This window comes from Phocoena sinus, chromosome 11 (genome assembly GCF_008692025.1).
Source record: "Phocoena sinus isolate mPhoSin1 chromosome 11, mPhoSin1.pri, whole genome shotgun sequence".
In the NCBI taxonomy this organism is placed as follows: domain Eukaryota; kingdom Metazoa; phylum Chordata; class Mammalia; order Artiodactyla; family Phocoenidae; genus Phocoena; species Phocoena sinus.
In genome coordinates this window covers 45779041-45806748 of record NC_045773.1, presented here as the reverse complement: position 1 = coordinate 45806748, position 27708 = coordinate 45779041, and the positions used below count along the sequence as shown (strand labels likewise).

The window sequence follows — 27708 nt, the reverse complement described above, 5'->3', positions numbered from 1 at the left end:
GTATTGAGCATTGAAAGTACAGCGATGAAGATCTTTTTAGAGATGTACACATGGAAACTTGCTTTGACAAAAAGTGAAGTAAAACACATCAGACTGCAAAACTGCATGTTTGGTATACAACGCTTTAAAATAATACTCAAAGAGAGTAGAAGATACACCAAAATGATAACCAAGGTTACCTGTAGAAGTTGGCAGTATGGCCGTTATATAAAATATATTATATTTCATATATTTTTTATCATATATATTTTTTATCCCCCAAGGACCAGAAAGAAAACTTTTTTTAAGTTGGCAGTAATAGTCTTAACTTCTTCTATCAATATTTTTCACCCAAGTTCAAAGTCTTCGGCATACATCAAGTCTCCCACCATTATTGTAAGGAAAGGGACAAGTGTCCCACTCTTAGCTTTAGAAATACACACACCAAGCCCTGGCAGAGACTCACAGCCCCTTCATGATGATCAAAAATGCCCTTACAGGTCCCGCAGCTCAATGTTCACTTTTGCAAAAAAGACATTTAAGGATTCCAGACTTTTTATATTTCTAACTCAGGCTTTCCCATTTTAGGTACCTTGGATCGGTAATAAGACGGTGTTAAGGAGTTACTGAATATTCAAACAAGCTGGAGAAGTTCACATCTCAGTTTTAATGAATTAAAAGAAGTATCTCTGTGGAAAGATCCTCCAAGAGGGGCATATAACATATATCATTTCCCAGCTGAAGTTCACCAAAGCCTTCTATTTTAGGACTATCTCAAAGAGTAGCAGTTCCATAGATGCAGGGACATCTGGGTAGGCGCAGTTTCTGTTCCCTCAGCCCTCTAGCCCTGGTGGTTCTCAGCCCTGGCTGCATACTGCGATCATCTAGAGAGACTTCGTTTTTAAAAACTTCTTGGTCTGGGTCCCACCTTGGATTTGGTCTAGGGAGCACTGAGAGTCAGTGCTGAGAACCACTTCGCCCTCACACCCTGTTAGCTACCCATGAGAAGAAGAGGTCAACACCAGGGCTGGGCTCCAACCTCAGAATTATTAAGGCATCATCCATTTTTGGAGCTAAATGGCACCTCAAAGGACATCTAGTTTAATCTCTCATTTTACAGAGGAAGAAACTGAGGACTCCTGGTCCCCTGTCTCCTCCTTTACTGGTTCCTGCCAATGCTGGGCCCCCAGGCCTCTGGACCACAACACCCTTCATTCAGAGGGAGAAGCAAAGGAAACCTTCAGATCTCCAAGGCCATTTTGCTGCCAGAGGTTGCCCATCAGGTCCCTCTCTCTGGCAAGTGGACCCAGACACAGTGAAATCCTGACTCAAGTCCTCTTCCTAACACACCCCAGAACTGGCGATGAGAAGCCAGGAGGCTGCTGGCTCACGGAAACAGGAAGCCCACCCGGGCAGTGGAGCAATCACATCACAGTGGCGCCCAGAGGCTGCCCGAGCAGAAGGCAGGTATCTTCTCCCTCCTGCACCGGCCTCCACCACAGGAGGCCTGAGAGGCTCTGCCACGGACAGAATACTCCTGTAGACAGCAGTAACAGCCCTGAGTGGGTGGCCTTAGCCCGTACTCTCTTCTGGAAACACTCTGGCCACCATGTAGGGAATTTTGTGGTAAAAAAATCTCCACACTTTTCACATCCTGTACCTCTGATCACTCCCCTTTTCCAACCTTAAGATTCCATGATTAATTCCTCTTTAGCAGCCTTGAGGGGAAAAAACAAAAAAAAAAACAAAAAAACTCTGAGGATTGGGGAGAAGGTTTACGCAGGGGTAAAGTGAAATACACACACACACACCCAGCCTCATAGGCCCCCGCTCCTGGAGACCAGGCTTCTGCCTTTGGTTCTGACACTGCCAGGACACCCTGGAACACAGGGAACTATTCTCCCAGAGACCATCCATCCTACAGGGATCTCTGGGCACCTTCTCAACTCTGGTCCCACAGCTAAGCTCCTTGATGAGAATCTCCCCTGAGCTCCAATCTGCCCTCTATGAGCCTGGGGTGGGGAGGCGGAGGGCTGTCCATAGAAGCAGACAGGAGAGCCCCTCTGGGTTCCTTCAGAGTTCGAAGTCATCCTAGTAGCTGACACCAGCCCCTGCCCCCGGGGAAGGACGGTGAACTGCAGGAGGGGTGGGGGGCTGGCAGCTCCATGTAGCTTCTACCTGGAAGCAGAGCTGATCAGCAGCCAGTGCTGAGGGAAGCCCCTTTCCTGAGGCTGCACCTGTGCTTTAAGCTGCCCGGATCACATTCTCAAAGGGTCTATTTTTCCTGCTTGTTGGTGTTTGTGAGTTTTATCGATGGAAGGGCCACTGTTCACAAGGTCCCTGGCTTCATGAATGATGCCCCAGGCCGTCCAGTGCTCCCATACCTGCCCTGTGGTCCCAGGAGGTGGTGGGAAATAGGGCACTGGGAGACAGGCATTTGAACTTTACCAGGGCCAAATTAATTCTATGGTAATAAGTGTAAGGCATTACTTCTTTTTTTTTTTTTGTACGTGTTGGGTCTTGGTTGCTGTGCACGGGCTTTTCTCTAGTTGCGGTGAGCAGGGGCTACTCTTGGTTGCAGTGCGTGGGCTTCTCATTGTGGTGGCTTTTCTTGTTGCAGAGCACAGGCTCTAGGCGTGCTGGCTTCAGTAGTTGTGGCTCGCGGGCTCTAGAGCACAGGCTCAGTAGTTATGGTGCACGGGCTTAGTCGCTCTGCGGCATGTGGATTTTCCCGGACCAGGGATCAAACCCCCATTGGCAGGCGGATTCCTAACCACTGTGCCACCAGGAAAGTCCCAAGGCATTACTTCTTAATATTAAAACATGGCTACGATATAAGCTAATACAGAAGTCACACGCATTTTTCTGAGGAATAACGTGACTCCAAAGGCTGCCTTGGGTGTCCCACGGAACCCTCTCCCCTCCCTGCGCTGGGGATCGGATGGAGTTTGTGCAGCGCCGCCAGAGGGTTACAGTGCAGCCAGGCTGTGCAGGTCCGGAAGGAAAGCCGCCTTATTACGGTGCTCCCCCACAAGGCAAGCAGAAAAGCCGACTGCCAGCGTCCGAAGTCCCCGCCCTCCTGCAACTTTCGGGGAACAATTCTGGCCCCAGGAGGCTGCGCAGGCTCCGCGTGCCCGGAGCGGGGGCGCTTCCCACGGTCATCTGGGTGCCCACCCCACACGCGCGTCCCCTCCCGTGGTTCTTACCATGTCCCCCTCGGTGGCTGGACCGGCTCCTCGGCGCGCTCAGCCTGCTCGCCAGCTCATCCCGGCACCGTGGCTCTCCGGGCTTCCCGGGACGCGGGATCCGGACCGAGGGGCCACAGCTTTCTAGCGGCCAACTCTGGGGCAGGCGATGCGCGGCGGGATGCTCTGAGGTTAGGCTTCGTTAGAGGAGGTCTAGGAGAATGCACACGCGGGATCTGTCGTTCTGCGGTAGCCTTCCCGCAGCCTCGAGCCTCCTCAATCAGCTAGGGACGTTTGCAGAGTTTGCAAAGTCCTGGCGTCGAGTCCCGGCCCAGCCTCCCCACTTCCCCGAAAGCGCGGGAGGGGGGAGCTCCTTTCACAATAAAAGCCCTGCCCCGGGCTCGAGCAGCCGCAGCCGCCTGAAGCCGGGGCCCAGGTGCTAGGAAGGAATGGGCCCCGCCCACCAGTCCGCTGGGTGATGAGCCGAGGCTGGGGGGCGAGGGGCGCTGCGCAAGGCCTGGGGACATCGCCTCGATCTCTCCTCCAAGGGGTGCGGTGCACTGTGAGCAACCCGGGGGTTCCTGCGGAGGGTCTCCCAAACTATCGCTTTCCCCTGCAAAGCCTCAGAAAGACAACTTTACTGGCATCTCATAGCCTTGCTTGGGCCCAGTCCCCAAGGGCGATTTGGAAGGAAACACGGAAGGAGAATCCGTTGACCACTTAAGATCACTAACGATGAACAGGTTTTCTCCTTGAGAACTAATCAGTGTTTAAGTTGCTGCAGTAAGCCACTGATACCAACCTCTCTGCTAAGGATGCGAACGCAGGGCCCTGTGTCCCCTGGGTCTTCATGCTCCTTGTTGGAGAGAAGACCGGGCTTGGAGCCCATAGCCCTGGAATTGGGGGCTGGCCCCTCTGTAAACAGCTCAGTGACCTTCTACCAGTGCCTGGACCTCTTTGAGACCAGTGTCCCTAAGCAGCCCAACGTTCTATCTCAGGATTTTCAACAGCCTGCAGGCAAGAAGGTGGAGGTGGGGATAGAGTCAGCAGTAGGACTCAGAGAATCTGGGAACCAGGCTAAAATATTACCCTCCAAGATTGAAACTAGTACGAACCATTATTAGATGGACAAAAACTGGTATGTTCCCAGAAGTTCCCTGCTACAGAATGCTTTGAGGTTGTCACTGATGACAGCGCTTCTTAAGAGGGTCTCCTTAAATTGTGTGTGTGTGTGTGTGTGTGTGTGTGTGTGTGTGTGTGCATGCTGGGGCTACAACAGATGGAAAGGAAAGCATTTTTTTCAGTCCTTATCTTGTTCCAGATGCTTTCCAGAGGTTATTTCATTTCATCATCACAAGCAATCCTAAGAGAGGAATTTTATTACCACCATTTTTCAAATAAGGAAACTGAGGATTAGGCAGTTGAAGTGACTTTCCTGAGGCCAGATAGTCAGTTAGTAGTTTAGTAAACCAAAGCCTATTTGCTAGAGCACGTGAGAAAGAGGAAGAAATCGATAAGCCAGGAACAGGAGGCAGGATGCGGTGCTGAGAACCAGAGCTTATTCATGCGTAGGGAGGACGGCGAGAACTGAGAATCTGAGTGCTGGCTGAGGAATGTGGAGGAAGGCGGAGAGGGACAGACAGTACAAACTTTTTTGTGTTCTGTCCAGATGTTTAGGGAGACGATGTGGTCTTTTGAGTCTCCTTTTCTGACTGCAACCCACATAAGATGAACATTCTTTGTCATGAGCTTTTACACAAACATATACGTACAAACGTAACTAAAACAAAGTTTTATAAATCACTGTTACACGTAGTGCACTCCAATATGTTCTATTCTATTCCATCTTAATTATTATTTTTTTTATTTTTGTGTGTGTGTGTGGTACGCAGGCCTCTCACTGTTGTGGCCTCTCCCATTGCGGAGCACAGGCTCCGGACGCGCAGGCTCAGCGGCCATGGCTCACGGGCCCAGCCGCTCCACGGCATATGGGATCCTCCCCAACCGGGGCACGAACCCGTGTCCCCTGCATCAGCAGGCAGACTCTCAACAACTGCGCCACCAAGGAAGCCCCATCTTAATTATTTTTAACGGTGGTCTCTAATCACTCTATTTCCCTAACATCCACTACTGAGTATAGTTTGAAAAACACTGTACTTGAAAGTAGAACAGAGACATTTCTTTAATGTTTTCAAAGAGCTTTGTGGTCTTCTACAGAATGTATCTGTTATATAGAAAAGGAAATTTAAAGGCAGGGATTTTGTTGGTCAAGTTTGAGAACACTGAGCACAGTTTCTTTGTTTTTTGTTTTTGTTTTTGGCAATAGGACTTGCCAGAGCCTTTGATGCTAATATATGTTGAGGTTTTCTGAGACAGGAGGATAGTGCCCAGTTTTTCCCAGGTTTACTGGATGTAGAACTCTTTTTCAGAGGAGTCATCTCTCAGGACTCATGGGACACCCCTGGGAAAAGCTGTTCCAGGACCTGGTCCAGACAAGTGAAGGGTCGCATACGAACAGGGAGTGAAAAGCCTACATTCTGAAGCCCGACTCCCAAGCTCAGCACCATTTTGTTCACCTGATACTCTGCTCAGAGAAGGATCAACTACCCAGATGGTGAATGTAGGAACTCCATTCATAAATGAACAACTGCCACTTTTATAACCCAGAATGAACGTGAGCAGTGTCCAGGAATGACCACAGCTGAGGAAGCAGATAAACTATCCAGCTGAGGACGCACGTGGGCTCTGCAATCATCCACCTGCCTTTCACAAGATCCTGCCTAGACTCCTGCCTTCCCTTTCTTTACTAACCCCTAACTGACACTGATTCCTTCCAGCTCTGAAATCCTGTGAAGTTATATTAAATTTAGACAACCAATAAATCCCTCCTTTCTAGGAAACAGCACTCCAGGCAGTATTTACTTTCAGAACTTGGGCTGCTTGAGAGTTGGCTGCTCCCAGGATACTGGTTACACAGGGCCTCTGGTTACACAGTGGACCTTGCAAGTGAGAAACATTCAACTGAGACAGGTTGGTGCTAGTGAGGAATATTTTACTATTTCCACCAGAGAGAGCTTCCTACTTCATCGCGGAGTGAATCTATCTTCACCTTAACCGTTCCCAAGGAGTCAGACTTACAATTTGCTCTAATGACTTTTAGAGCTCCTTATAAATTGGTACCGCAGACAGCTGCCCAGCTGGCTACTTTTTTTTTTTTTTTTTTTTTGCTGTGCCCTGCGCTTGCGGGATCTCAGTTCCCCAATCAGGTATGGAACCCGTGCCCCCTGCAGCGGAAGCGAGGAGTCCTAATCACTGGACCACCAGGGAATTCCCACAACTGGCCCACTCATTGGTATGGTTCCATGTCTCATTCCAACTCAGACTTACTAAATCAAAATTTCCAAGGCTTGAGAATCTATCCATTTTTTAAGCACCATAATTAAGGCTAAAGCACAGCCAGGCTGAGAACTGCTGAGCTAAGCAACTCCTCTTTCTTGGCTCCCACGTCTAAATGGCCATTCTAAATGATTCTGGAATCTCTCCTATCCATTCTCACTGCCACTTCTTTGACCCAAACTCTTGTCTCACTCACAGAACTCTTGGAGGGACTCCCAGGCTCTGCTTTTGCTCCTTCCAATCCATCCTGCACATCACTACAAAAATGTAAGTGTGGACCTGCCACTGGCCTGCTCCCCATAACTCTTGGGATTAAATGAAAATTCCTCAGCATAGCTTTCAAGGTCCTTCAGCGTTTGACTTCTGATGACCTCTCAGGCCTCTTACACATTTCTAAACCTTCTTAAGTGCAGTTCCCTCCATCTCAAAGCCTTTTCTTTCTTTTTTTTTTTAAATTAATTTATTTTTGGCTGCGTTGGGTCTTCGATGCTGTGCTGTGGGCTTTCTCTAGTTGTGGTGAGCAGGGGCGGCTCTTCATTGTGGTACACGGGCTTCTCATTGCAGTGGCTTCTCTTGTTGCAGAGCACAGGCTCTAGGTGCGCAGGCTTCAGTAGTTGTGGCACGTGGGCTCAGCAGTTGTGGCACACAGGCTTAGTTGCTCCGCAGCATGTGGGATCTTCCCGGACCAGGGCTCGAAACTGTGTCCCCTACACTGGCAGGCGGATTCTTAACCACTGCGCCACCAGGGAAGTCCCTCAAAGCCTTTTCTTGATACGCTCATTTCTAACCGGACACACCTCCACTGCCATTCACCCCCACCCCCAAATCCTCTCTATTCTGAAGACCCAGCACAGCATGTTCCCTGAAGTTATTACCTTGTTGGTCTCTCTCATGGACCTTGGACTCCCTAGAGGAAGGGACCATTCTGGGCCTTCTGTGTCCACTTGCCTAGCACCAAGTAACTGCTCAGTAAATGCTTTTGAATAAAGGAATAAGAGAGAAGACTGGGGTTCAATAATGAATCTGCCGCTCACCAAGCAGGGGTACTCAGTAAAGCAACTCTGCTCCAATGGCTTCACGTTCCTCGCCTGACAAATAAGAACCATCATCCCTGCCCAGCCCACCTCCCTGGATTCCTACAACCTCATAATGGGTTCATATAAATTACATCATCCAGAACAAAGCCTGTGTCATGACAAACTTTCAAAAACATTTGTTGAATCCATGAACGAAGGAATGAATGAGTAAGAAAGAAGCTTCCTTTGTGGCTAACATCCAGTTCACATTTTCTCTTTTTATCTTCACTCACTGAACCCTTGTGTTTTAGAGGGCAGCAGTGTACTCAGCCAAAAGAATTACGTATTTCACAACCCCACTGGCAAAAAGGGACAGTCGACGGGAAGTAAATGGCAGTCATTGTGTGGGGCCCACAGGAAGCTCTTCCCAGGGGGCTGGCATTGCTTTGATTATCGCTCAGCAAATATTCACTCCCCTTCGCCCTGCTGTGAGCAGAGCATGTGTCTGTGCCACTGTCGTTTGGCTTGGCCATGGATTCACCATAACCGTTAGAATGTGAGCAAGTAGAGGCATTGTATCTGCTTGTGCAGCATCACTTGGCTTTCATTCTGGGGGTTCACCATGTAAAGAACAAGCCCTGGGTAGCCACCACCCTCTAGTCTGAGCCCTAGAATGAGACACGTGGGACAGACCTGAGCCCAACTCACTGCTTGGAGTCACACCCAGCGGCCCCAGCGGCATGAGGATAAACGCTACGGTTGGAAATCACTGAGTCTTAGAGAAGTTTGTTCCATGACATTATTATAGTAAAAGTTGAGGCATACAGGTAGGAGGGCCGAGCACTTAGAGAGTCAGTCTAGGACGAAAGGCCTCCCAGGTCAAAAAAAGAGCCCTATCAGGGCTTCCCTGGTGGCGCAGTCGTTGAGAGTCCGCCTGCCAATGCAGGGGACACGAGTTCGTGCCCTGGTCTGGGAAGATCCCACATGCCGCGGAGTGGCTGAGCCCGTGAGACATGGCCGCTGAGCCTGCACGTCCGGAGCCTGTGCTCCGCAACGGGAGAGGCCACAGTAGTGGGAGGCCCGTGTACCGGGAAAAAAAAAAAAAAAAAAAAAAGAGCCCTATCATACCAAAAAGTCTCATAATATATAACAAATTATTATACATATATGTGCTATTACTTCAACATAAAAATATAGAAACAGATGTCATATTAAATTATCTATTACTCTATTATTTATTTTTGTTTCATAAAGTCTGTTATTTAAATAAAACAAAAATAGGACTACTTAGCAATAGTAATTAGTAGCAATGAAAAATATGTGAGAAAAATATAACAAAATTTTGGTTTCTTTCTCTTCTCTCATATAGTAATTTATTTAAATTCTTTATTGGATATTTATATAAACTATATCATTGTATATTCTTAAACTATATAAATGTAAGATTGCTTAAAAAGATAACAGAAATGTAATAGGACTACTTAAACAGATATTACCTAGATTTAATTTAAAAATAACAATATGGGGCTTCCCTGGTGGCGCAGTGGTTGAGAGTCCGCCTGCTGATGCAGGGGACAGGGGTTCGTGCCCCGGTCTGGGAAGATCCCACGTGCTGCAGAGCGGCTGGGCCTGTGAGCCATGGCCGCTGAGCCTGTGCGTCCGGAGCCTGTGCTCCGCAATGGGAGAGGCCACAACAGTGAGAGGCCTGTGTACCGCAAAAAAAAAAAAAAAAAAAGGTACCTAATCAAACTTACAAGCTTTTGCACAACAAAGGAAACCAATGAAAAGACAACATATGGAATAGGAGAAAATATTTGCAAATGATGCAACTGACAAGAGCTTAATCTCCAAAATATACAAACAGCTCATACAACTCAAAAAAAGAACCCCAAAAAACCAACCCAACCGAAAAATGGGCAGAAGGGGCAGAAGACATTAATAGACACTGCTCCAAAGAAGATATACAGATGGCCAGTGGACACATGAAAAGATGCTCCACATCACTAATTATTAAAAAGTCTACAAATAACAAATGCTGGAGAGGGCGTGGAGAAAAGGGAACCCTCCTACACTGTTGGTGGGAATGTAAGTTGGTGCAGCCACTATGAAAAACAGTATGGCAGTTCCTCGGAAAACTCAAAATAGAATTACCATATGATCTAGCAATCCCACTCCTGGGCTTATACCTGGACAAAACTATAATTCGAAAAGATACATGCATCCCTATGTTCATAGCAGCACTATTCATAATAGCCCAGACATGGAAACAACCTAAATGTCCATCAACAGATGAATGGATAAAGAAGATGTGGTACATATATACAATGGAATACTACTCGGTCATAAAAAAGAAAGAAATAATGCCATTTGCAGCAACATGGATACAACCAGATATTATCATACTAAGAAAGAGAAAGACAAATACCATATGATATCACTTATATGTGGAATCTAAAATATGCCACAAATGAACCTATCTACAAAATAGAAATAGACTCACAGACATAGAGAACAGACTTGTGGTTGCCAAGGGGGAAGAGGAGAGGGAGAGGGATGGACTGGGAGTTTGTGGTTAGTAGATGCAAACTATTACATTTAGAATGGATAAACAACAAGGTCCTACCATATAGCATAGGGAACTATATCCAATCTACTGGGATAAACCATAATGGGAAAGAATATTAAAAAAAAGAATGTCTGTATGTGTGTAACTGAGTCACTTTGCTGTACAGCAGAGACTGGCACAACATCGTAAATCAACTATATTTCAATAAAAAAATAAGTCATTTAGCCTTCTTTTTCAGTGACGTCTGTGTCATACTGGCATTGGTAGGATAATCATTCTTGCTTTCATTATCTGAACTCTTAGAAAACACGGTCATGATATTCAGTGTCAAAAATTAAACCAGCACCATCTCAATACAAAGTCCAATAGTTAACTCACAAGCAAAATGAAAAATAGACTGTCAGTGCTCACGATTACAGCACACTTAAGGTGGACGCTTAAGTCACATCATTTGGAGTGATGTTACAATGAATGCTCCATTTTTGTGAACCATAAATCATGGTTGCCTGCATCAATGGTAAGGGAAAAAAATAAGCAACAGCAACTACAGAAGGCAGATAATCTACGCCATATCCATCTGACACTAAAAATAGCATTGCTTTCGGCCCCTATTTTTCAGGTAGCCCTGTGGGGTTCTATATTCTCCCCCAGACTTCTACATCCATCACCAAAAACTGGGACTTTTTGTGTCCTGAGGAGGGGTTTCCTGGGATGCTAAACTTTCAGTGCTAAAACTGGGACAGTACGGAGCAAACCAGGAGGTTAGTCACCCTTGCCTAAAGGAAGCTCGGAGTCTATATCAGTTATATCAACTTCCAGAATGGATGGATTCAATGAGTAATTAGCTACACTTACCGAGCACCCACAATGATCAGGTATACAGTGCAAGGTTTTTACATGCACATTTAATTTTTTAAAAAATATTTATAATAGCCCCACAAGTAGCTGTTATAGTCTCCATTTTATAGATGGAAAAAGTAAGCCTCAAAATCTAGGCTCCACCACTCATGGAATTGGGGAAAAGTGTAAAATGGATTTTTGTCCTTGCCTTGGCTAGAGAGGAACCATATCTGAGTAAACTAAGGGTCAGACACACTGTCAAAGAGGAGAAAATTCAGTAACTCTAAGGGAAAAACAACAAATTATAGAGGGGCGAGTTAGGGCCTGCCAGTCCCACTGCCCTTTGCGCCCTCCAGGTGGCTCCTTTCGTTTCTGGAACATTAGGACCTTGTTTTATTAAGAGTTGCATCCCTTATGCAATAATTCTTAAACTTTGTCTCTAATGGCAGGTCAGAGAAAATTTAGACTCAAGGCACATGACCAGGGATGAGGCTGTAAACCACCTTAGGTCAGCATGTACTTTAATGTGAAAATAATGAAATCATTATTAAAATGTTTAAATACACTTTGACCTTGTATTTCAAAATCCTTGTCTGAAATTACTGCTCCAGAAAGCAGTAACTACGGGCGAGCTAATTAACATTTATATTCCTTACAAAAGCAAATATAAAATGCCTTCCCTCTCTATTCCACAGTCTCTGTGAGAATTGAGAAGAAATAACTTACACAAGACATATTCTTTAAGCTTATTACTATGTGGGGAGTCAAGGATCCATGCTTATGTCACGACTGTATTTTTTTTCCTGAAATTCTACCACTAGTTCTCACCTGTAAAACAGTCACAGCTCAGCCAAGCAGGACATACCACATTTAAAGGCTAGTTCCCTGGTCCAGACCAAAGAGTTAAGATAACCAGTATCTCATTTTCATACTTATTTATCTTGTGTTCCAAATGTAGGCAACGAGGTGAGTATTGGCTATTTCAGATTTATTATCTTATCACCACAGATCTGAGCAACACTGTAATAAAGAGTATAACTTCATTATTGATATTTGATCACAAACAGCTTTCAAGCCTCTTTCCTCCCTCTTCTCCTATTGCCCCACACCTCAACAGGCCTGTAAGAAACCCTGCGGGCTCCCTCTCCTGGTGCCAGTGGAAGTTCAAACCATGCCAGCCCCTGCAGGCACAGTTAGAACCCTCACCCCAACGCTACTACCTACACAAAAAGAATATCCAAATGGCCAATAAGGATATGAAAAAGGTACTCAACATCATTAGTCATTAGGGAATTATAATTAAAACCACAATATGTTACATCTATACTAACACCAGAATGGCTAATATTAAAAAGACTACCCAGGGGCTTCCCTGGTGGTCCAGTGATTAAGACTCCGTGCTTCCAGTGCAGAGGGCATGGGTTCAATCCGTGTTCAGGGAACTAGAAAAGACTATGAAGAGGAGGCTGCAGAGTATCTAAGACTCTCATACACTGCTGGAAGCAGGATACATCATTACAACTATTTTGTAAAACCTTTGGCAGTATCTGTCAAAGCCAAGCATATGCCTAACCTGTATGATGCAACAATTCCACTCATACAAAAATTAATTAATATAAAATTATATAAATGTATCTATCTACCTATAGACATTCAAGAGATATACATGAATAGGTCAGTCAAAGGGCATGTAAAAGAATGTTCATAGTATTTACAAAAGCCCCAAATCTGAAGCCACCCAAATATCCATCAACCAGTGGTATATTCAGGCAATGGAATAGTATGCAGCAACTTTAAAAAGCCTCTGCTACACGTAACAACATGGATAAACCTCACAGACAAAATGTGGTAAAAGCATCTAAACATAAAAGAGCAGATACTGAATTATTTTGTTTGTCATCTACACTAACCTATAGTAAGAGAAATCATTACAGTGGTTGACCCTTGGGAGGAGGCTGACGGGCAGAAGACGTGAGGAAGCCGTCTGGGCTATCTTGATCTGGGTAGGGGGCATGATACACCTCACTGTTTGCCTCCACTGGAGCCTACCTTGCTATTCTCAAGCTTGCTTTTTCTTACTTAGCAATATATTGTGACCATTCCCATGTCAATAAAAGTAGCTCTCTTTCATCAAGTTTAAGTTGCTCTCACCCTTTTTTGTTAAACATACTTTCAGGAATCTTGTCTCCCTAAGCAAGTTACAAATGCTACAAGGGCAGGGGCTCTATCTTGCAAATCACACGAAGAAAGAGAATTTGGAGCTGTGGAGATAGTCAGACCTGGTTTTAAAACTCAATTTCACCACTTTGGGCTGTATAACCTTGGACAAATAATGTACCCATCCAGCCTCAGTTTCCTCATCTATAAAATGGGGATATAATGCCTACCTCGTGAAGTTTATTATAAAGTTTTAAAGAGACAATGAACGCAAGGAACGTAATACCTAATGGGTGCTCATCAAATGACAGCTGTCTTCTCTTCCAGCCTCATCAAGGCCTTGCTCACAGAGCCCTCAGAAAAGCTATGATGATTCTCTTACCTTGTTCCTGGAGCCAAGCAGCAGTCTAGAGAATAAGTGAAAGGCAGCATCAGCTCATCGTGCTTCCTAATGCCAATCGCTCCTTCTCAAGGTCAGGAGACACTGTCTAGCTGATCACACCATTTAAGACCTGAGGATGAATTCCGAGAACGCATAGTAATGGGTATGCTGAATTGCTCTCCCCAGTCACACACAGCAATCCCCTCAGAAGGCATAAAAATGAGGACGTGCACTGAACTTCAAGGCTGGCAGGTGCGGTTTGACAGAGACCACCTGGGCTAGTCCCAGAATCAGGAGTATAAGAGAAATGTTTTAAATAATGAGGATTTGAAGAAGTAAATAGCACCCCTGCGTGGCCAACATTCCATATGGAAGCTGTTCCATGCTCTGATTCAGCCTGGGGTTTTGCCTAACTGCTGTATCACGTCCTGGCCTCACAAGGGTGGAGAGAGAACTAAGACCCACCCAGGAAAATGAGCACAGTTGTTCCCGTAATCTGTTCCTCGCCAAGAAGATCTGTGGCTCTGAGCCCGCTGTGCCTCGAGGGCCTCCTAGCTTCATAACAGGCATTAATTCAACAACCTCTTGCCATAGGCATTGGACAGACCTTAACCTGAGCAAGCCCCACCTCACTCCATTTTTTTGTTGTTGTTTTTTTGCGGTACGCGGGCCTCTCACCGTTGTGGCCTCTCCCTTTGCGGAGCACACAGGCTCCGGACGTGCAGGCTCAGGAGCCATGGCTCACGGGCCCAGCCGCTCCACGGCATGTAGGATCTTCCTGGACCGAGACAAGAACCCATGTCCCAGGGCATCAGCAGGCAGACTCTCAACCACTGTGCCACCAGGGAAGTCCCTTTTTAAAAAAAATAATAAATATATTTATTTATTTATTTTTGGCTGCGTTGGGTCTTTGTTGCTGCACGCGGGCTTTCTCTAGTTGCAGTGAGCGGGGGCTACTCTTCGTTGTGGTGCACGGGCTTCTCACTACAGTGGCCTCTCTTGTTGTGGAGCACAGGCTCTAGGCACGCAGGCTTCAGTAGTTGTGGCACACGGGCTCAGTAGTTGTGGCTGTGGGCTCTAGAGCGCAGGCTCAGTAGTTGTGGCGCACGGACTTAGTTGCTCCGTGGGGTGGGGGACTTCCCTGGTAGTGCAGTGGCAGGCGGATTCTTAACCACTGCACCACCAGGGAAGTCCCCCACCCCACTCTTATATTCTGCCCTCTGATCTTTCGATGTGGGTGGGATTCATGAAACTGTATTTCTTGCCAGACTCCTGCCTTCCACTGTATATGGCTGTCTATCTTCTTGTAGGTTTCCTAAGCAACATGAGGACAGATGCCATGACTAACTTATTCACAAATGTAATCTTGGCACCTATCACGATGCTTGGCACAAAGAATGAGCTTAATAAATGCCTGCCGAATAAATGAATGTTGACGTGCGTGAACTGTCCAATATATGCTGTAACTACTGATTGCAGAAATCATTTCACTCACTCACGTCTTGATCCGAGATTTATTAAGTATCTCCTACGTGCCATGAACTATGTAAGGGGCCAGGGTGACGAAGATGACTAGAACATTATCCTCTGCCCACAAGGATCTCCAGGTGGGAGAGAGAAGGTGTGGAAGTGAATAATATGACTAGAGCTATCATAAAGGAATGAGTAGGCTGCTCTTGACACCTGCCTGAATAGGTGAGCTAAGGCTTCTGAGCCAGTTGACTGTTTGGGATGAGTAGCAGCTCTCTAAGTAGGCAACTCGGGAAGGGGAGGTATTCTACTCAAAGGGAACGGGATGCTGTGCATGAGGCTGGGTCAGGGTCACTTTGCATTGGACAAAACAAGTCTCATGGCCAAGCCTGACTTCAACAGAGTGTGAAGAATAACCCTCCCGCAGAGAGAATAAGTGACTCTTTGGTGAATGGCAACATGAGCTCATTGCCCGTGTGAGCGGTCCCGCCCGCAGACAGTAAGCTCCAGGACTGTTTGATACGAGTCAACATTCCCATTCGAAGATCGACCAGAATTCAGGAATTGAGGGGAACCTACAGAGTGTCCCTCACATTTGATGATGCCAATCCACCAGGTACTGGCTTTATCAGTTTCATCTTTGACCGAGAAGCCCTGTGATCTGGCCATGTTGTGTGTACTTTCCTTCTTTGTCCTATTCTTCAGAATAGGATAGAGAGAAGACCCATCCATCTTTGGCTTTGTTTAATGCTTAATAGAGTTTCTATTACTACTGAGCTATTGCAACAAATACTGACATTCTCATCTGGTCCCTCAACAGTCACTCAGTATGCCCTCCTAGCTCCTCCAAACTCAGGGACATTAATAAAACCTTGCTCAAATCTCCTCTACTTGCTGCCTAAGAAACAGAAACGTTCTCAGAAAAGGCTTTGAGTCATCCCTCAGGATCAATTCAGATCCATCTACACAAGTCCTTAGGAATGAAGAAAAGTCCTTAAGAACTGAGGCAAAAGGTAGTTACATTGCTATTTGTTCTCTTCTCTTTTGTATTCTTTTCAGGACAAGATCAGTCACAAGGATGGGGAATTAGAGAGTTGGATGTCTGTGCTCAAATCATCATATTAAGTTAAACATTGCTGGGTGGTATTTTAAAATATAAAATTTAAATTGGTTGTACCGTATCCCTATTGCCTACAAGTTGGTAGATGCAGTGAAATTTAGAAGGACATAACCCACTTTCTGGCAATGTTAACAAATTTTGCTGTGTCAGTTCCCATTGTACTACAACACTCAATAAAGAAAAAATAAACTTCTAATTTTGTTATAATTACACAGGCTTTTCTGAGGTATCGATATGCCTGGAGCAAAAACTTTATTAAAGTCAAATCCAGCAATACGGTGCTCTCAGGACATTGTTTCAGGTATTATCTCAATAACCCTCCACCTTATAGTGTCCACTTGAGCATTTCTCCTCCATTCCAGTTGCTGGACTGGCGGTTGGTTCTCCTGGCACGGATGGCATGCAATGCAGATTCTATCACAGGGTGGCACAAGACTCAGGTGCCTAATTAGATGCCAGCATATTCTTGGCATTGGAAATATACTGAGGTACAGCCACTTCTCACTAAACACTGTATTGCTTAAAATTAATTCAATTTTTAGCAAGTCCAAGCAGCTATCATCTTCTTGTCATACATGCCTATCTCAACAGTTGGCTCTGCTACATAAACGATCAGATCTTCACATACATATTCATTTATGTAACATCGATTGCCAGCCAACATGGTTCTCTAGCCTTCTTCCCCATCGCCGGGCTGTGATAAACTCTACAGTTGCTTTCCCCAACTTTTCTGTCTTTTGTTCCTATTATTTTCTGTGAGTGTCTGACTCCTCACCAGTAAGGCCTCTGAGTAAGATCTTCAGTTCTGAGTATGGAAGGGAAGACAGAGGCTGCGACTGGCCCTTCCACAGGCTCCGTGTACGGGAGCCAGGTCACGGGAGGTCTTTCAGCGGCAGGGCCAGGAGTAGTGAAGAGAGAGAAGCCTGGGATACCTACCTCAAGAACCTAGAGTGGGGCACAAAGCAGCAATAGGGGTAAATGAAAAACGAAAGTGGTGCAGCCATGGTCACACGTGGAGACATACTCACTGAATATGAATTCAAACCTCTCAGTAAACCCCCATGTATTCATTCGTAAAATTCTGACAATAGGACTTCCCTGGTGGTGCAGTGGTTAAGAATCTGCCTGCCAACGCAGGGGACATGGCAAGATCCCACATGCTCCAGAGCAACTAAGCCTGTGTGCCATGACTACTGAGTCTGAGCTCTAGAGCCCATGAGCTACAACTACTGAGCCCTCGGGCCACAATTACTGAAGCCCGCGCACCTAGAGTCTGTGCTCCGCAGCAAGAGAAGCCACCGCAGTGAGAAGCCTGCGCACTGCAACGAGGCGTAGGCCCCGCTCGCCGCAACTAGAGAAAGTCCACGTGCAGGAACGAAGACCCAACACAGGCTAAATAAATAAATAAATAAATTTATTTATGGGAAAAAAAATTGTGACAATAATAACCCCTTACCGCACAGAGCTATTATACCATTGAGATAAAGAATATAAACTCCACACAATAATACTTGGCTCACGTTAGGTGCTCAATAAAGAAGATGTGGTGTACATATATATGAAATATGATGCAGCCATTAAAAAAATGAAATAATGCCATCTGCAACAAAATGGATGGATGTAGAGGTGATCAAACTAAGTGAACACAGTCAGACAAAGACAAATATCATAGGATAACACTTATAGGTGGAATGTAAAAATTGATACAAATGACAACTTGACAAAACAGAAACAGACTCTCAGACTTCAAAAAGACATTTATGGTTACCAAAGGGGAAAGGTGGGCAGGGGGGATAAATTAGGAGGTTGGCATTAACATACATACACACACACACACACACACACACACACACACACATATATAAAATAGATCATCAACAGGGACCTACTATACAGAACAGGGAACCCTACTCAGCACTCTGTAATAACCTAAATGGGGAAAGAATTCGAAAAACAATAGACATATGGATATCTATAACTGAATCAATTCGCTGTACACCTAAAACAAAAACAACATTGTAAATCAACTCAACTCCAATTTAAAGTAAAAGTTAAATGAAAAACAAAGCAAAAAAAAAAAAGGAAAGAAATGCCTACTCTATTACCCTCAGGCCTAGTGACCTGGGCTGGTGTCACAGCCCTGGAGCCTGCGCAGCCTTGGGTCCCCTGGCTGGAGTACACTGGTGCTGAGGGAGCCAGGGGGGAGGATGTGCCAGCAAATGAGCCCCGCCCGGACTCAGAGTGCCCCGTCCCCTCTAGATGGGACTACAATCACCAGATCTAGGCAGGCCCTCCTACACCTAAGCCAAGCCTACTGCACCCAAAAGATGGTGGACCCTCTGGGCTCAAAGAGCGTTGACAAGGGACCTAGTCACCAGTTCCCCTAGTGGTAATGTCCCCACCTCCAGCCTCCTTCCTTAGAGTAGCCCCATGTACGGACGACAGCACACTCAGCAGAGTGGTTATGCAGGGGTTGGCATCTGCCAGGGTAAGGGGGAAGAAGGAATGAGGCACAAGCCCTTGAGTCTTTGTGCTGGCACACTCCCCTCTCATTTACAAGCCTGGAACACAACCTTCCCTAAGGCTCTGGCTGCCTGAGTCACCGCACTGGAGCATGAAGAAATCCTGCCGCCTTGTGGCCGCTTCCTGTAACAACAGCTATAAACCCGGTGCTGCTGGGCACTTAATGTTCACAAGGCCTGAGGGGCGTTAAGTGATACCTGCCCTTAAGTAATGTCCTGGGGTAGGTCATCGAAGAAGAATTCAAAAACGGGAAGACTTTCCAGAAGCCCATTTCAAGAGATAACTTTTACTCACACTGTTTAAGGGAAAAAGAAAATAAAAGCACATGTAAAGATGCTCAAAGTGGCTAATTATCAGAGAAATGCAAATGAAAATGACAACGAGCTATCACATCGCACCAGTCAGAATGGCCATCATCAAAATGTCTACAAACAATAAATGCTGGAGAGGGTGTGGAGAAAAGGGAACCCTCCTCCCTGTTGGTGAGAACGGAAATTGGTTAAGAGTCACTGTGAAGAACAGTATGGAGGTTCCTTAAAAAACTAAAACTAGAGCTACCAAATGATCCGGCAGTCCCACTCCCGGGAGTATATCCGCAGAAAATCCTATTTCAAAAAGACACATGGGGCTTCTCTGGTGGCGCAGTGGTTGAGAGTCCGCCTGCCGATGCAGGGGACATGGGTTCGTGCCCCGGTCTAGGAAGATCCTACATGCTGCGGAGCGGCTGGGCCCACGAGCCATGGCCGCTGAGCCTGTGCATCCGGAGCCTGAGCTCCGCAACAGGAGAGGCCACAACAATGAGAGGCCCGCGTACTGCAAAAAAAAAAAAAAAAAAAGACACATGCACGCCAATGTTCATTGCCCTATTGAAAATGGCCAAGACATGAAAGCAACCAAAATGTCCATCAACATATGAATGGATAAAGCAGATGTGGTTGATATACACAATGGAGTATCCATCAGACATTAAAAAAAAAAAAGAATGAAATAATGCCATCTGCAGCAACATGGATGGACCTAGAAGTGAAAATTCTAAGTGAACTCAGTCAGACAGAGAATGACAAATATCATAGGATATCACTTACATGTGGAATTTAAAAATTGATACAAATGAACTACTTCACAAGCCTGAAACAGACTTGCAGACTTCAAAAAGAAATTTATGGTTACCAAAGGGGAAGGGTGAGCAGGAGGGATAAATTAGGAAGTTGGCATTAACATACACACATTCATATATATAGAAAATATGTCATCAACAAGGACCCACTCTATAGCACAGGAAAGTCTACTCAGCACTCTGTAATAAACTAAATGGGGAAAGAATTCGAAAAAGAATTGATATATTGATATTTATAACTGAATCAAGTTGCTCTACACCTAAAATAAACACAACTTTGTAAATCAGCTCTACTCCAATATAACCTAAAAGTTAAATTAGAAACAAACAAAAAAAAAAGAAGAAGAAGGAAAGAAATGCCTACTATATTCCCCTCAGGCCTGGTAACCTGAGCTAATGTCACATCCCTGGAGCCTGCGCAGGCTTGGGTCCCAAGGGTGGAGGGTACTGGGGCTGAGGGAGCTGGGGAGGATGTGCCAGCAAATGAGCTCCCGCTGGCCCTGTAGTGCCTGGTCCCCTCTGCATGGGACCACCATCCCCAGATCCAGGCGGGACCCCTACAGCTTAACCAAGCCTAGTGCACCCAAAGGATGGTGGACCCGCTGGCCTCGAAGAGCTTTGACAAGTCACCTAGTCTCCAAGTCTCCTAGCAGTAAGGTCCCCACCTCCAGCCTCCTTCCTTAGAGTCTCCCCACGTACGGATGACGAACCCTCAGCAGAGCGGTTTTGCAGGAGTTGACATCTGCCTGGGTAGGTGAAGCGTAAGGGGGAATCTAATAACTGGTACAAATGAACTACTTGACAAGCCCAAAACAGACTACAGATTTAAAAAAGAAACTTATGGTTACCAAAGCAGAAAGATAGGCAGGTGGGATATATAAGGAGCTTTGGATTAACATATACACATTAATATACATATAAAATAGATCATTAACAAGGACCCACTGTATATCACAGGGAACTCTACTCAATATTCTGTAATAACCTATATGGAAAAGAATCTGAAAAAGAATCGGTATATGGACACGTATAACTAAATCACTTAGTTGTACCCCTGAAAGTAACACAGCATTGTAAATTAACTGTACTCCAAAATAAAATAAGAATCAAATTTTAAAAAATGTTTAACTTATTAATAATCATGAAAAGCAAAAATAATCTTTTCTGTTTGTTTTGTTGATTAGTTGACAAGGTAATACTTGCACTGAGTTTATCATTTTTGTAAAACTGGGAGAAACTGGTAAATGGTTATCACACATAACCAGTAAAGTACTTCGAAAAATCATTCCACATACCCCCAGGGATAAAAGCATCCTAGTATGTAAGACAATGAAGCACGGTGTTACGTACTCCATTTAAATAGATGAAAAACAGATCAATCAGAAACCGTGTGATTAAGGATCCCAAACACTCCATGATGCTGGGCACAAAGAACACACATTTTCATTTTAATCAAATAAAAACAAAGGGCATTCCTTGTTTAACTCACCTGTAGAACCTGCTCTCCTGTTCCTCCTGCTTGGGGGTCCCTGGGGCTGGGTGAAACGCGACTCTTTCCCTTGCTCAAGATGAGAGATCAGAGCTAGTTTGGAAGTGGACGATGCTTGAAGGGAAGAAGAAATAACACAGTGAAGCACAGAGTCACACGGAGTCTCGGCCAGGAGAGTAACCCCGGGGGAACTGAGCAAGAGGTACCCTAAACAGGTACAGGACAGGTTCTGGGAGGAGATCTTGGACAGTGCTTCCAAGGAAGCCTGAGACACTCTGGGAGGCAAATTTCTATTTAAAGGAAAACAAAATGTTTTACCTTCCTTGTGAAAGAATGGAAAATTCTCTAACTGTGGAAAACAGATGTATGGCTCCTAGGAGCAACTCCCACGTGGAGACAAAGGGGCTGAGTTCTCTCAAGATAATCTGGAGGTTCAATACTAGGGTGAGGGTACCAAGAGATTGCTCGAGCCCTGGTGTACCCAGAGAATCACCTCTAAGGCAGGTACAGAGGGAGGACAGCTTTTATGATGGAAAAAGAAGGAAAGCCTTCTTGGAAGTCAAATAGACTCCAGGGCTCTGTGTACCTGGAAACTCTTAACATCGCCATTTGGGGTCAGTTAATAGTTATAAGAGAACCTTTAACTTCTTAGGGCCCAGAGAGAACAGCAGCAGAGAGGCCTTACATAGGAAGGCCTTACATAGAGTTCTCCAGCACCACGCTCCTGTACAAGGCCCTCTAAGCAGTATCAGGCTGGCCCATTCCTTTTCAGGGAAGTACACAGCCCCATCCTCAAAAGCCACTGATTCCTGAAATGACAAGTTCCTCTATCCCAGGCCTCAGGACTTTGGTGATGGTCAAAACTGTCAATGAGAGGCTGAGAACAGCATCTACAAGGATGTATATTTAGTACTGGGTCCCTCATGTGCCTGAGAGGTTTTTGTGTAAAAGTTGGAAGGTGTAGAGGAAGAGGACACAAATTAAAGGTAGACAGCCAGCCAGAGTTCCACATACTTTCCTAGTTAGAACAAAACACATCTTCACTATGAGCTTCCAAACATATGCAACCTCCAAATAGACTATAATATAGAAGCTAGGCTTGGGCCTGAGCATGAATGTATATATATAGAAGAAAACCTAACATATAATGGGATATGGCTGCTACCTTAGCTCTGAGCCCCTTCCCACTTTGTATAATATATTTGGCTGATTATTTGGGCTGCTCACATTCCTGTCATTTCTCAATTGTGCTTTCATCCAAGTTCTTCCTCATTCTTGTCTCCTTTCTCACGACCCCAGGCACAATGCTTTCACGTTTGTCCATGACTCCCCACCCCCATGTAGAGGTAGTGAGGTTAGAGTAGCATAGGAAAGTACCGTTTACTTGAGATGGGCTAGAGAAAAGTCTGTTTATCAAAGGACAACATTAAGAGAGTGAAAAAGTGGGAATTCCCTTGCTTTCCAGTGGTTAGGACTCTGCACTTCCACTGCAGGGGGCCCGGGTTCCATCCCTGATTGGGGAACTAAGATCCTACAAGCCTCGAGGCAAGGCCAAAAAAATAAATTAATAAGAGAGTGAAAAAGCAAGCCACAGACTGGGAAAAGGAATTTCATAATACATACATCTGACATAGGACTCATATCCATAATTACTACAACTTGGAGGAAAAAAATGACACACAATGTAAGAAACAATGGGAACGTATCTCAACAGTGACTTCACATAAGTGGACATCCACATATCCAATAAACATATGAAATGGTGCTTTGTATCACTCCTTAATGGAGAAAAGGCAATTAAAAAACCCCAATATGATATCAGGAATGAATGAGAGGGCTTCCCTGGTGGCGCAGTGGTTGAGAGTCTGCCTGCCGATGCAGGGGACACGGGTTCGTGCCCCGGTCCGGGAGGATCCCACATGCCGCGGAGCGGCTGTGCCCATGGGCCATGGCCACTGGGCCTGTGCGTCCGGAGCCTGTGCTCCGCAACGGGAGAGACCACCACAGTGAGAGGCCCGCGTACCGCAAAAAAAAAACGGAAAAAAAGAATGAATGAGAAGTATTTGCAAGGATGTGGAGCAACTGGAACTCTCTTGTACTGCTGGTAAGAGTATAAATTGGAACAACCATTTCAGAAGATTGTTGAGCAACATCTACTAAAACTAACCAAATGTATAGCCTATGACCTAGCAATATGACTCCTAAAGATACACCCCAGAGAGACGAGTGCATGCGTTCATCAAAAGGCATAAGCAAGAATGTTCACTGCCTTCTTATTCATAGTAGTCGAAAACTGGAAACAATCAAAATGTCCATCCACAGTAGAATGAATAAATGAAATGTGGTATAATCATATAATGGAAAACTATTCAGCAATGAAAAAGTACAAACTACTGCTATGTGCAACAACACGGGTGAAGTTCACAGACATAAAACTGAGCAAAAGAAGGCAGATACAAAAAAGTAACTTTTGAATGATTCCATTTACCTGAAATTTAAGAACCAATAAAACTAATATATTGTCATAGCAGTCAAAATAATGGTCATCTTTTTTTGTTTTGTTTTGTTTTGGCCACGTGGCTTGTGGGATCTTAGTTCCCTGACCAGGGATCGAACCCAGGCCCTTGGCAGTGAGGGTGTGCAGTCCTAACCACTGGACTGCCAGGGAAGTCCCATAAAGGTCAACTTTGGGGTGGACTGCTTGGGATGCTGCATGAGGCAGTCTGTTGAAGTACTGGTAATGCTCTACGTCTCAATATGAATGATAGTCTTACAGGTGTGTATATTTCTAAAAAGTGAGCTATACAGTGAGTTATATTTATTATAATTATACCTCAATGAGAAAGCAAATTTACATATTTATATATATGTTACATATATTTTATATATGCATATGTAACATATATAAACATATTTATATACACTTGTATACTTTAATATGTGCATATACAAATATTTCTGTACATATGCACATGCATACATGCAGGGGCAGAGGGAACCCAGCTCACCTGGGGCCAGGTTGTTAAGGACACTGTTGTCATCATCTGACCTCTTTTATTCCTGTCTCAGGGAAAGGTAACACTCTCAGGAACTGAAAGTAAAGAAAGAAGCATTAGAGGCAATAATTCTACTGACTCTAATTCTTGCATATAACATCTGACCCATTCTTTTTGGGGGCTACATGAACTATCAGTACTATTCATTAGTTATTGCCTTGTATCGGTGGCAATTCTCAAGTCACAGAGGTGAGACAGCAGGCTTAAGAGGGAACACAGACACAGAAATCGTGTGGAGAATATAATTAGCATACTATTTCCCAGGTACATATTCAGCTGACTGGTTCAGTGAACAGATGCGAAGGTGGACTGACAAAACTAATTTTCAGTACTCCAAAGAAGACATCTTAGGAAAGAGGACAGAAAAGGAAACTAGGGCATACAGTGTTACGGTGGAAAGAATGTTATGGGCGGAAAAGAAAACTGGAGTTCCAATTAAGATCCCTAGAGTCAGGACTTCCCTGGTGGTCCAGTGGTTAAGACTATGCTTCCACTGCATGAGGGTGTGAGTTTGATCCCTGGTCTGGGAACGAAGATCCTGCCTGCCACACGATGCAGCCAAAAAACAAAAAAAAAAAGATCCCAAGAATCCACACAGTCAGACAGTTTGACAGTAGTAAAAGTCAAAATGGAATTGGAAAATAGTTTATTAGGAACATCTTTTTTTAAAAAAAGATTTAAAAGATCCCAAGAATCCACACAGTCAGACAGTTTGACAGTAGCAAAAGTCAAAATGGAATTGGAAAATAGTTTATTAGGAACATCTTTTTTTTAAAAAAGATTTAAAAGATCCCAAGAATCCACACAGACAGTTTGACAGTAGCAAAAGTCAAAATGGAATTTGAAAATAGTTTGAAATAATTTGAAAATATTTTATTTTCAAAGTCAAAATGGAATTTGAAAATAGCTTGAAAATTTGAAAATAGTTTATTAGGAACATCTTTTTTTTTAAAAGATTTGATGTGGGATCTCTTTTTTTTTTTTTGGCTGTGTTGGGTCTTCGTTGCTGTGTGCAGGCTTTTCTCTAGTTGCGGTGAGCAGGGGCTACTCTTCGATGCGGTGTGCAGGCTTCTCATTGCAGTGGCTTCTCTTGTTGCAGAGCAAGGGTTCTAGGCACACGGACCTCAGTAGTTGTGGCTTGCAGGCTCTAGAGTACCGGCTCAGTAGTTGTGGTTCACAGGGCTTAGTTGCTCCACAGCATGGGGAATCTTCCCGAACCAGGGCTCAAACCTGTGTCCCCTGCATTGGCAGGCAGATTCTTAACCACTGCGCCACCAGGGAAGCCCTGATATGGGACCATTTTTAAAGTCTTTATTTAATTTGTTACAATATTGCTTTTGTTTTGTTTTGGTTTTTTGGCCACAGGCATATGGGATCTTAGCTCCCGGACCAGGGACCAAACCTTCACTCCCTGTACTGGAAGGCGAAGTCTTAACCACTGGACTGCCAGGGAAATCCCATATTAGGAACACTTGATGTCTCTCTACTACTATTTTTTTCCTCTAAATACAGATTGATTATAAGATGACCATTCAATTTTATAAGAGTGTTGGGGATAGGTGGTGAGAAGAAAAACACTACCATATTAAATGATCCGTCAACTTCATGACATGTCTCAAATACTCCAAGTTCTACATATTGTTGCATCAGGGAAGCCAAGCAATTTTATTTGTAAGCTAATAGTTCTAACTCCCTTTCTAGGTCAGTTAACTAGTTCATCATTAGGACGTAAGCCTTCTGCCATCCTACAGAATGAATCAGCAAGGTTTACACATTAAAGGCAACACCTGAAATACAAATAGCCGTCATCAGTTAGATTGGAAATCGTTAATAAGCATAAAAGCGCACGCACTCGTAGACTTAAAAACAACTTCCATTTCAACTCCTTCTCTGCAGTTTGCTATTAAGTCTCAGGGTCCATCAGACAAAAGACTTTATACAGTCAGCACATAGCCCTTTCCTCCACTGACCCTACTTAGTGAAACCAGAAAGCTATCCAGGAAGGTAGAGGAAGCTGAGGCTGTCAGGGAAAGAGCTGTCAGGGGAGGCTAAAACCCACATCTTGATAGTTGCAGGGATTCCAGGGGTGGGATTGGGGGGGGGGGCGCGGGGAACGGACAGGGAAGAGTAGCTATAAGTGTAAACAAAAGAACTTTAAAAGAAAACACAATGTGGTAATTCCCTGGTGGTCCAGTGGTTAGGACTCTAAGCTGCCAATGCTGGGGGCCTGGGTTTGATCCCTGGTCTGGGAACGAAGATCCCACAAGCCGTGTGGCACTGTCAAAAACAAAAACAAATAAAACAACACAATGCAAACCTACACAGGTAATGCTGCTAAACTGATGGATGGTTTTGTCCAAAGGTAACAAAAGCAGGGATTCATACTGAGTAACTGGGTACCCCTTGTAGTTGGGTACTTTAATTCTCTTAAATCATGATACTGTCATCGTATCTTTGTAATAAACATCCCTTACAGTGGATACTTAATATTACTGACATATTAAACAAATGGCCTTAAGCAAAAAGGTGTGATCTGTACAGTTGACACTAAGAAAAGCAAAGCATCTGGAAGTAGAACAGCAGCAGAGGCCACCCTTACAAAGTACAAAACACTCCTACTTTCCTGTGGGGAAAACCATAGCTATGGAATTGAAGCATAAACAACAAGCCCAGGTGGGAAACAAATCACAACACACTTCACTAATGGCAGGGACCATACGTTTTATCTGATTGATTGTGAACCTTAACAATTACGTTATGACAATTACGTTAAGAGAATGTAATGAGGAGTGAAATAAAGGATGTGAAGAGAACTAAATCAAGAAATGCTGGGCTTCCCTGTTGGCGCAGTGGTTAAGAATTCACCTGCCAATACAGGGGATACGGGTTCGAGCCCTGGTCCGGGAAGATCCCACATGCCACGGAGCAACTAAGCCCGTGCGCCACAACTACTGAGCCTGTGCTCTAGAGCCCACAAGCCACAACTACTGAGCCCGCATGCTGCAACTACTGAAGCCCACATGCCTAGAGCCCGTGCTCCGCAACAAGAGAAGCCACCGCAATGAGAAGCCCGCGCACTGAAACGAAGAGTAGCCCCCCCTCACCGCAACTAGAGAAAGCCCACGTGCAGCAATGAAGACCCACCGCAGACAAAAATAAAATAAAATTAAAATATAATAATAATAAATAAATAATGTTTCCATAGCCCCAATACTGTGCATAGGATATTATATGCTAAACACTAGACACATATTAGGTGCTTGATAGATATAACCCCTCAAGAGATTTTTATTTTTATTTATTTATTTATGTTGTACTGCACAGCACGAGGCATCTTAGTTCCCCAACCAGGGCTGGAACCCTGTGCCCCCTGCAGTGGAAGCCCCGAGTCTTAACCACTGGATCGCCAGGG

The 27708-nt window shown here is 44.8% G+C and overlaps 1 protein-coding gene across 3 annotated transcripts in view; it reads right to left on the bottom strand.

Moving 5' to 3' along the window:
- GASK1A (golgi associated kinase 1A) overlaps positions 1-27708 on the bottom strand; it is a 103279-nt gene that overhangs the window by 46678 nt on the left and 28893 nt on the right. For 2 of the 3 annotated variants that reach the window (XM_032648677.1, XM_032648678.1), the window contains exons 10-12: positions 24249-24331; positions 21241-21354; positions 13522-13651 (exon numbers count right to left, since the gene is read on the bottom strand). Coding sequence is in view for 1 of the 3 variants with exons in the window: in XM_032648676.1 (XP_032504567.1) it covers positions 3186-3188 (3 nt within the window). In the remaining 2 variants the exon portion in view is untranslated. Of the gene's footprint in view, positions 1-3185; positions 3378-13521; positions 13652-21240; positions 21355-24248; positions 24332-27708 lie in introns of all 3 variants that reach the window. The other variant, XM_032648676.1, reaches the window with a different exon arrangement.